General features: G+C 53.4%; 1 protein-coding gene across 4 annotated transcripts in view; it reads left to right on the top strand.

Moving 5' to 3' along the window:
- The window catches only part of TP53I11 (tumor protein p53 inducible protein 11), a 46,643-nt gene extending 41,687 nt beyond the window's left edge, over positions 1-4,956 (top strand). For all 4 annotated transcript variants that reach the window (XM_014950167.1, XM_014950168.1, XM_014950169.1 and 1 more), the window contains exons 7-8: positions 2,291-2,392; positions 4,804-4,956. In XM_014950167.1, the coding sequence (XP_014805653.1) occupies positions 2,291-2,392; positions 4,804-4,937 (236 nt within the window). In that variant the 3' untranslated portion in view covers positions 4,938-4,956. The remainder of the gene's footprint in view (positions 1-2,290; positions 2,393-4,803) is intronic.
- Positions 4,957-10,851: the final 5,895 nt, after the last annotated feature.

Raw genomic sequence — 10,851 nt, 5'->3', positions numbered from 1 at the left:
TCTGTGACACCCCGAGGGCTCTGCTGGAGCCTGTGTCCATCGGGGTGGTTCTGTGACACCCCGAGGGCTCTGCTGGAGCCTGTGTCCGTCTCCTCCCAGGCAGTGTCTGGGAGGAGGCCATTCCTACCTGCATAGATAAGAGGAGAGAAGAGTTCATGCTGACCCTGCCCCAGCCCCATGCAGCATGTGGATGATCCCAGTACGGGGCCGTAGAGGCTGCAGCCCCTGATGGAAATCAAGGCAGCCTTTGGCAGGTGTTGAGACCAAGGGGACACATGTGAATCCTTTGTCCTCCTTCCAGCCCCCACCTCCCAGGTGGGGTTAGGTATGCGTTTTTGGGGTGGTGAGTACTGCCTAAAGGCTGGGGAAGGGCCTGCGCAGTCACCTCGTGTCTTTTATTTGAATTTCAGATTAGCCAAGTGCTGGGAAATGAAATCAAGTTTGCTGTCCGGGAACCACTGGGGCTCAGGTAAGATATTGGGCCACCTTGGAGCTGGGTTGTCTGAAGGCCCTTGGCCACAGCATCCTAGACAGCTCTGGCTGCTGCACCAGAGCTTTTCGGGGGCCGCAAGACCAGACCAGTTCTGCTTTCTGCCCCCATAAATCAGCCTGAGGCCCTCAAACTCTTGTCCCACAGCAAGTGCTGGGAGCCACAGGGGCTGGAGGGGCTTGTGTGGGGCTGGAGGAGCTCCTGTGTCCTGTGGGAGGCTGGTGTCTGCAGTGCTGAGGCTGGAGCTGTGCGGAGCCCAGTCCTCCCACGAGAGGCTTGTGGCTGCCTCGGTAGAGCGAGGGAGGGGAGATGGAGGCTGATGACCAAGCAGGCAGCCAGGAATGCTTTGTGGAGTGGGAGTGATGGTTTTGCCCCCTGTGCTCATGCCAAGTTCTCCATCTTCCCTCCCACACAGGGTCTGGCAGCTGGTTTCCGCCGTCATGTTTTCTGGGATCGCCATCATGGTAAGTGAGGGATGTGGTGCTGGGTACCACCACCTCCTGGCTGCCAGAGGGGTGCCCCAGGGTGGCTCCTCGGCCCCTGGCATTTATCCCCCTCCTTTTCTTTCTCTTTTGAGGCCTTTGCCCTCACCGTGTCTCGGTAATGGGCTTCCTTGGCAGCGTGTTCCCATTACCAGAGCCTGTTTTCATTAGCAGGGTCATAAACCACACATGGCACGGCAGCCTGGGCCACAGAAAGTGGCCACAAAGCCAGTAGCTGTCGTGCTGATAGTTCTTGTGCCTCCTTAATTTCCAATTTCCTGGCCAGCAGCTCCCATCCCATAAAGGCTGCTGCCCCAGAGGGCAAGTTTTGATGGCTCAGGCTGCTGAGTCTCTCCCTTGCCTCCGCCAGGCCCTTGCGTTCCCTGACCAGCTCTACGAAGCCGTCTTTGATGAGGAATCTGTGGGCAGCAAGACTCCCATCCGGCTCTACGGAGGAGCCCTCCTCAGTGAGTGCCATCCCGCTGCCCCTGGGGCAGAGTTGAGGGGACGAGAGGCCAAAAATGGCAGGAAGGGGGGGTCAAAGCCTGTGCCCAGCAGGACAACTGCAGCTGGAGAGCAGAAGACCTGCTCTTAGTGAAGAAATGGTTGGTGTAGGGGTATTTTGAGAAGCTCAGGTGCTGCTGCTTTTTCCTGGTCGGGGCTGAGGCTCGCTGTGGGCAGGGTAAGAAGGGCTGTGCGCACTCTAAATACCCGGGGGGGGGCACCCCCAAGTGCCCCAGCAGAGGGGGGATTGCAGCTGGGCTGGTAGAGATGGGGTGCTGGGGCTAGACCCTCCTGGTGGGAGCAGGAGAAGGGGCAGGTGGGAAGGAGGGAGGGGGGGCAAAGGACAAGATGGTGAGGGGAGCCCAGAGAAACCATCTGGAGAAGAAAATGAGCGGAGGATTGAAGCAGAGGGGGGGTTTGCAAAGCCCTGCACCCCGCGCTGGTGCTGCCAGGCTGCGGGGAATGCACCTTTGGGGTTCCAACCTGGGGTCCCCTCCGGGGCTGGCACGCTGCGAAGGGCACCGAAGGCCAGGCAGGTGCTTGAAAAGGCATGTTTTTCGGGGGGTGGTGGCTGGGTCTGAGGGCAGGGGGTGGGATGCAGGATGCTGGGGTTGGCTCCTTCCCGCAGCCTGCAGCGGCACCCGGCGGGGATGGCTGGAAAGGCGGTGGCATCCCTCCTGCATCCCTCCTGCATCCCTCCATCCTCCAGCAGGAGGTCCTCTGGGGGCAAGAGGGTGGGCTGCCCTCTTCCCAGTGGTCACCCCCGCCCCTGCTTTGGCTCTCGGGGCAGCTGGCCTCCCCTGTCCCTCCACAGGTATCTCGCTCATCATGTGGAACGCGCTCTACACGGCCGAAAAGGCGATTATCCGCTGGAGCCTGCTGACGGAGGCGTGCTACTTCGCCGTCCAGTTCCTGGGTGAGTATCACGGGGTGTATCACCAGCAAGTTGGCAGATGACACCGACCTGGGTGAGTATCACGGGGTGTATCACCACCAAGTTGGCAGATGACACTGAGTTAAGCAGGGGTGGTGATTCCCAGGAGGATAGAGAAGCCCTACAGAGGGACCTAGAGAGATTGGATCACTGGGCCAATGCCAATGGAATGAGTTTCAACAAGGGGTGGCTGGAGCTGCCTGGAGGAAAGAGACCTGGGGGTTCTCATTGACAAGTGGCTGAATAGGAGCCAGCAGAGTGCCCAGGGGGGCAAGAAAGCCAACGGCATCCTGGCTTGGATTAGAAATACCGTGACCAGCAGAAGTAGGGGCAATGGCTTCAAGCTGGAGGGGAACAGGTTTAGATTGGAGATAAGGAGAGGGTTCTTTACTGTGAGGGTGGTGGAGCACTGGAACAGGTTGCCCAGGGAGGTGGTTGAGGCCCCATCCCTGGAGATATTCAAGGAGAGGCTCAATGAGGCCCTGGGCAACCTGGTCTAGTTGGGGGTGTCCCTGCTGACTGCGGGGAGGTCGGACTAGATGACCCTTGGAGGTCCCTTCCGGCCTGGGCAATTCTATGATTCTATGATTGTGCCCCTGTACTCAGCACTGGTGAGGCCACACCTCGAGTATTGTGTCCAGTTTTGGGCACCTCAATCCAAGAGAGATCTGGAGGTGCTGGAGTGAGTGCAGAGGAGGGCAACGAAACTAGTGAAGGGCCTGGAAAACAAATCATATGAAGAGCAGCTGAAGGAGCTGGGGCTGTTTAGTATGAGGAAGAGGAGGCTGAGGGGAGACCTCATCACTCTCTAAAACTACTTGAAAGGACACTGTAGAGAGGTTGGTGCTGGTCTCTTCTCACAGGTAATTAACGACAGAATGAGAGGGAATGGCTTCAAGCTCCAACAGGGGAGGTTTAGATTGAACATTAGGAAGGAATTTTTTGGAGAGTGGTTGGGCATTGGAATAGGCTGCCCAGGGAGGGGGTTGAGTCCCCATCTCTGGATGTGTTTAAGGGACATTTAGATGGGGTACTGAGGGATATGGTGTAGGGGAGGACTTTGTAGAGTAGGGGAGATGGTTGGACTCGATGATCCCAAGGGTCTCTTCCAACCTAGACAATTCTATGATTCTATGAGTGAGTAGGACGGAGGAGGACACCCAAGGATGAGTGTCCCACCTGTGTCTCCCCCCACCACCAGAAGGGAGGAGGAGGAGGGTGAGAGTGAGGTGGGGGGACCTCAATGATTCTATGATTCTATGAGTGAGTAGGAGGGAGGAGGACACCCAAGGATGGGTGTCCCACCTGTGTCTCCCCCCGCCACCAGGAGGGAGAAGGAGGAGGAGGGCGGGAGTGAGATGGGAGGGACTCTCATGCAAAATTGGAGTTGTGGGATGAAGCCCTGGGAGAAAGAGTGGACTCGGGTGATGGGAAGATGCCGTCTCTGTCACCCACAGATCCCCAGCTGTCCCCGTGCTGCCTCTGGCTTGTGCTAGAGATGGCTCCTTTGCTCTGCAGGACTTGGAAAGATAAGCTGGCCCCAGGAGCATCTTCCACCTGCTCTCCCTTTTCCTTCCCCATGGAGTAGTCTCTACCTTGGGCTCCTCACCAAAGGGTGCCCAGGTGCTGGGGAAACAAGTTTTTCTGACAATTCATTTATTTTTCTCCTGAAAAGCATCCTGGCCTTCATAGCCAGCACAGGTCAGCTGGAGTGGGCTGCCTAGATGCCAGGGCTAATAAGAAAAGGCTGTAGCAACCTAGACTAAAAAGGGGGATGTTTAGTTGTACCAAAACCAGAGAATAACAGCTCAGCTTGTTTCTAGGGAGCTTGTCTATATTTAACAATGAAGAAGGGGTTTGTATGTTGATTTTATGTTTATTGGCAGCTCACTACCTGTGTTACAAGGTTTATATATGGGCTGTGGTTGGTAGCCAAAAGAAGAGAGGTGCTCAGAAAAGAGGTAGCCTGTGTGGACTACGCTTATTTTGTAGATGCTTCTGCAGTTGAAAAATGTTGATCATCGGCGCCGAGGTGGTCAAGCCACACAGCAAGCTCAGGAACAGGCAGCTCCCTCAATTAACAGCTAGGAGTGACGAGTTTGGTATCTGCTCAGGTGGCCATTTCAGGCTGTGGCTTCTGGAATGTGGGGCTGCCTTTAAAGCAGGGTTTCTGTAAGTGAGAGCTCCAGTGGGTACCATCGAGGCTGCGAAATCAAGGTGGTGAAGATCCTCTGCCGTGGGTTCAGCGTGCGTGTGAGCCTGTGCTGAAGGCTTCTACGTTAGAGGGCAGTAGAAAACAACTTTGTGCTGCTTTGTCTCCATTTGTGGCTTTTCTTTTTTTTTTTTTCCTTTCATCACCAACCCTCTGCCTTGTCTCCCTCCTTCTCCTCCAGTTACCACTGTCTCCCTGGTCGAGAGCAGCCGGATAGCCACGGGTGCCGTGCTCCTCCTCGTCAGCCGAATCCTCTTCATCCTCATCAGCATTTATTATTATTACCAAGTCGGACGCCGTCCCAAGAAAGTCTAAATCCTGGGCTTTTTGTCATGGGAAGGGTGGGGGTGGGACTTTAAAGCAAAGATGCATCTTTCCTGGGGCCCGCTGCGTAGTTCTCCCCACATCGTTTGACCACCTCCTGGCAAGCTGTGAGGCACGCACTGGTGGCATCCAAGGACATCCAAGGTCAAGAAAGCCAATGGCATTCTGGCTCGTATCAAAAATAGTGTGACCAGCAGAAGCAGGGAGGTGATTGTGCCCCCGTACTCAGCACTGGGGAGGCCACACCTCGAGTGTTGTGTCCAGTTTGGGGCACCTCAATACAAGAGAGATCTCGAGGTGCTGGAGCGAGTGCAGAGGAGGGCAACGAAACTAGTGAAGGGCCTGGAAAACAAATCATATGAAGAGCAGCTGAAGGAGCTGGGGCTGTTTAGTATGAGGAAGAGGAGGCTGAGGGGAGACCTCATCACTCTCTAAAACTACTTGAAAGGACACTGTAGAGAGGTTGGTGCTGGTCTCTTCTCACAGGTAATTAACGACAGAATGAGAGGGAATGGCTTCAAGCTCCAACAGGGGAGGTTTAGATTGAACATTAGGAAGGAATTTTTTGGAGAGTGGTTGGGCATTGGAATAGGCTGCCCAGGGAGGGGGTTGAGTCCCCATCTCTGGATGTGTTTAAGGGACATTTAGATGGGGTACTGAGGGATATGGTGTAGGGGAGGACTTTGTAGAGTAGGGGAGATGGTTGGACTCGATGATCCCAAGGGTCTCTTCCAACCTAGACAATTCTATGATTCTATGAGTGAGTAGGACGGAGGAGGACACCCAAGGATGAGTGTCCCACCTGTGTCTCCCCCCACCACCAGAAGGGAGGAGGAGGAGGGTGAGAGTGAGGTGGGGGGGGGACTCTCATGCAAAATTGGAGTTGTGGGATGAAGCCCTGGGAGAAAGAGTGGACTCGGGTGATGGGAAGATGCCGTCTCTGTCACCCACAGATCCCCAGCTGTCCCCGTGCTGCCTCTGGCTTGTGCTAGAGATGGCTCCTTTGCTCTGCAGGACTCCCAAAGATAAGATGGCCCCAGGAGCATCTTCCACCTGCTGTCCCTTTTCCTTCCCCATGGAGTAGTCTCTACCTTGGGCTCCTCACCAAAGGGTGCCCAGGTGCTGGGGAAACAAGTTTTTCTGACAATTCATTTATTTTTCTCCTGAAAAGCATCCTGGCCTTCATAGCCAGCACAGGTCAGCTGGAGTGGGCTGCCTAGATGCCAGGGCTAATAAGAAAAGGCTGTAGCAACCTAGACTAAAAAGGGGGATGTTTAGTTGTACCAAAACCAGAGAATAACAGCTCAGCTTGTTTCTAGGGAGCTTGTCTATATTTAACAATGAAGAAGGGGTTTGTATGTTGATTTTATGTTTATTGGCAGCTCACTACCTGTGTTACAAGGTTTATATATGGGCTGTGGTTGGTAGCCAAAAGAAGAGAGGTGCTCAGAAAAGAGGTAGCCTGTGTGGACTACGCTTATTTTGTAGATGCTTCTGCAGTTGAAAAATGTTGATCATCGGCGCCGAGGTGGTCAAGCCACACAGCAAGCTCAGGAACAGGCAGCTCCCTCAATTAACAGCTAGGAGTGACGAGTTTGGTATCTGCTCAGGTGGCCATTTCAGGCTGTGGCTTCTGGAATGTGGGGCTGCCTTTAAAGCAGGGTTTCTGTAAGTGAGAGCTCCAGTGGGTACCATCGAGGCTGCGAAATCAAGGTGGTGAAGATCCTCTGCCGTGGGTTCAGCGTGCGTGTGAGCCTGTGCTGAAGGCTTCTACGTTAGAGGGCAGTAGAAAACAACTTTGTGCTGCTTTGTCTCCATTTGTGGCTTTTCTTTTTTTTTTTTTCCTTTCATCACCAACCCTCTGCCTTGTCTCCCTCCTTCTCCTCCAGTTACCACTGTCTCCCTGGTCGAGAGCAGCCGGATAGCCACGGGTGCCGTGCTCCTCCTCGTCAGCCGAATCCTCTTCATCCTCATCAGCATTTATTATTATTACCAAGTCGGACGCCGTCCCAAGAAAGTCTAAATCCTGGGCTTTTTGTCATGGGAAGGGTGGGAGGGGGGGGTTTGTGTCGGTAATTTTGCATTATAATTATAACTTTCTTTTTTTTTCTTTTTTTTTTTTTTTTTTGGTTAGTCCCTTTTTGTTCTAAAGTGGTTTCCTTCTTTTCCACTTACCGGCATGAATCAGTGTGTAACTCGGTGTTGGTGGCATTGCCAGGTGAAATGTTTTTGGGGGGGGAGGTGAGCAGCATCAGGTGGGCCTCCCCCCGCCCTGCCTCAACCTCCCCAGGAGGAGGTGAGGAGCAGTGGGAGGAAGGCTCAGGGAAAAGAGCTGGTTTCCTGGGGCAGGGGAGGAGGGGAACTGGCTGATGGGCTCACAGGCTCTGAACCTGCTGGAAACAAAGCACAAAATCAGACCAGCACATTGAAACCAAATCCCTGAGGAGATGGGGTGGTGAGGAACCCGCTGGAGGACTCGGCTGCTCCCTGTGGTAAGTCTTGCTCCTGCCTGGTGGAGTGTCCTCTCCTCCTGTACAGTCCCCTTTTAGCAAGTCCTGACTGTCCGTGGAGCTGGGAGCTGGGGCAGGGCAAGGTCAAGTTCGGCGCTTTGCAGCCCCCTCTTCTTTCCTTCTGCCAGGGGTGCCACCCCCGTCGTAGTTTTGCACCCAGTGCTGTGCAAAGGAGCTTGGCAGGAGCTCGAGCAGGAGAGGGAGACCCCCTTGCTGGTCCCTTTTTTGGGGACAGCACAGGGAACAGCTTGAAGTACAAGGTTTGAGAAGTGAAGGAAGCTCTTGGAAATAGCCCATTGAGCACAAAGACATCCCTTTTTGCTTGGGATGTTCCGTGAAGTTTCTGTCCCCTTCGTCCCAGAACACCTCCTACAGTTGCAGCTTTACTGATGGTGGTGGTGGTGGTGGGCATGAGATCAGCTTCTGGATCTGCAGGGCCTGGAGTGCTGTTGTGTTTAGCACTGGTAAGAGCACTGGTTTAGCACTGGTAAGAGCAGTGGGACCATCGGTTGGGTTGGTGAGCAGCCCCTGGAGATGAGTCCCAGCAGTGGGAGATGGCATTCCAGCTCCGCTGATGTGCAGGCATCCCACCTCATCTGACTTTTGAGAAGAGAGGACCAAAGTTTGTAGCATTAAGATACTTACCTGGGATGAAGAAGAGCGAGGAGCACGAAGGCACCGTCGCCTTTTCCAGCTCAGTCAAGGATGGACTTAAATGGGCTTTAGTACTCACTGCCCAGTTTCTCCCAGCACCTACTGGGCCTACCAGCCTTGGCTGCTCTGCTTCCTAGGGCTTTCCTTGTGGCTTATCCCTGTCCACAGCTGGAAGTGGCATTATTTTTTTGCTCTCCACGGAACTAAAGCCAGAAGGTCCGTGTAGGAGATTATGGACTTCTTACTGGGATAGAGCTGGCGTCCCAAAATCCCAGGGAGAGGGATACGCCAACAGAAGAGTGTGGACAACAAGCCCTTGGAGCTGCTGGTGAGACTGGGACGTAGGGGCTGTCGCTGTGTAATATCTTAGTAGAGTTAGAAGGTGGTAGTGGGTAGTTCCTGTGTGTCGTGTTAGTGCTTTTGGCATTTAGAAGCTGCTGCGTAAACTCGGGGTGCTGTGCGCGTCGTACCTACTGGCCACCCAAAAAATGTCTTGCCGGGCAAAAATATTGGAAGTTGTCAAACCAGGAAACATCACAACTAATATATATATATTTATTTTTTTTTCCTAAATCAAAAGGAGAGGCAACATCCATCAGGGGGCTGAATTCTGGAGCCTCCCAACAACACACGCCTGCTCTCAAGGTGGCCAAAGTACGATGCTGAGCAACTAGAACTTAGATTTTAGAGGAGCCTCGCAGCCCAGGTGGGAGAGTTGGGCTCCGAGAGGGAAACCCTTTCCCCTTGAGGCAGGAAATGATCGAGTGCAGCCCGGGGAGAGTGAAGGGTTAGATGGAGCAGTGCTGGGGCCACTGTGGCTGCTGCTCCCCTTGCCCTGCACACCAGCAGTGGCTCCAGCGCAGCGCTTGGGCTGTAGGTCTTGGTGCAGGTACGTGGAGGAGCTTGGTTCTTCGTGTTTTGGGGTCACGTGAATGTATGCACAGACTGAGCGTTGGGTTTTTTTTGGGGGGTGGAGGGAAGTGGGTGGGAAATTGTGTTTCTAGAAGTAAAAGCGACCACAGCAAAAGCAGTCTTAGAAGGAGGAGGAAACGGAGGGTCTTTTTGCCATGTTTTGGGGTCACGTGAATGTATGCACAGACTGAGCGTTGGGTTTTTTTTGGGGGGTGGAGGGAAGTGGGTGGGAAATTGTGTTTCTAGAAGTAAAAGCGACCACAGCAAAAGCAGTCTTAGAAGGAGGAGGAAATGGAGGGTCTTATTGCTGTCCTCCCATCTGTGTTGGTGCTAGGAACTTAGGACTTGGGGTCTGGAGGTGGCTGCCTGAGTAGTGTACCTTTCATATATCACCCAGCAGGATGAGAACTGGATCTGAAGACTTCTTGATGGTTAAGTCAGGTGGGGGAAGCAGTCATAGCTTTCTAAAAGAGCTTCAGATCAGGTGAGGTCAGATTCCTGCAGTCCCCTGCTTAGCAGCTGCCTCTGCAGAACTTCAAACACTGAGCCACTTCTAGTTTTGCCAGTCAATGTCTTCTGCTCCAACAGAGGACAACCTGAGAGAGTGGCCATGGAAGAGATTTCATGCTAGTCCTGCAAGGGGAGAGGTGAAGTTGTTTTGGTTTTCATGCCTCTTCCTCCATCGTGCTCTAAATGGACCATTATCCTCCCATCTGTGTTGGTGCTAGGAACTTAGGACTTGGGGTCTGGAGGTGGCTGCCTGAGTAGTGTACCTTTCATATATCACCCAGCAGGATGAGAACTGGATCTGAAGACTTCTTGATGGTTAAGTCAGGTGGGGGAAGCAGTCATAGCTTTCTAAAAGAGCTTCAGATCAGGTGAGGTCAGATTCCTGCAGTCCCCTGCTTAGCAGCTGCCTCTGCAGAACTTCAAACACTGAGCCACTTCTAGTTTTGCCAGTCAATGTCTTCTGCTCCAACAGAGGACAACCTGAGAGAGTGGCCATGGAAGAGATTTCATGCTAGTCCTGCAAGGGGAGAGGTGAAGTTGTTTTGGTTTTCATGCCTCTTCCTCCATCGTGCTCTAAATGGACCATGTAGAACCAGGAGGAACGTGCCCAGGCCCACTTGAGGAGGTGAATTTGTAGCAGGTGAGGTCGGTGGAGGGGGAAAGAGTTTCTCAAGGATGGAGCCACCTCAAGGGCAGAGCATCTGCAGGGCTGCCAAAAAAAAAACCAACCAACTGTGGCTGGTTGTCTTCACTCCGGTGGGGAAAGGGAGGAGGATGCTGAAATGGGTAGTGCTGTCATCACGGCTGCAGGTGGCAGCTGAGCACATAATTTGGGATCAAAAGCCTGAGGCATCACTTCAGGCTCTGCTGCTGATCTGCTGAGGGAAGAAAAAAAACCTGGACTGAGGTCCAGGACCACCCCCACCCCCCCAATTTTCTTTGCAAGAGCTGGACCCAGCCCCTCGTGTTCACAGAGCCCTCGCTTTTGAGGGTGAAGAAAACTCATCATTCACATGGAACTCCCAAAATCGCCTTATTTACTCCTCACCAAGACCTGGCAAACTGGAGCTGGTGACAAAGGAGAGGCTCTGTCTGGCCTGAGGTGGCCTCTTCTTCCTGGTCAAGGGTTTTTACTCGGGGTGGGGTTTGGGGGTGGGGGGGACAACAAGGGAGAACGGGACACTTCAGTTTATACCTCATTTTAGCTGCTGTACCTGAGTTTATTCTTTCTCCTCTGGTAAGAAAGTGACTGTACTTAACACCAAGCAAATAGTGAACAATTAAAGCCGTTTCACTTCACTGTCACAATCTCTTTCTTT

Source organism: Calidris pugnax, unplaced genomic scaffold (genome assembly GCF_001431845.1).
Source record: "Calidris pugnax isolate Ruff unplaced genomic scaffold, ASM143184v1 scaffold68, whole genome shotgun sequence".
NCBI lineage: Eukaryota > Metazoa > Chordata > Aves > Charadriiformes > Scolopacidae > Calidris > Calidris pugnax.
The sequence above is the reverse complement of the archived record's forward strand: the minus strand, read 5'-3'. Positions and strand labels throughout refer to the sequence as shown.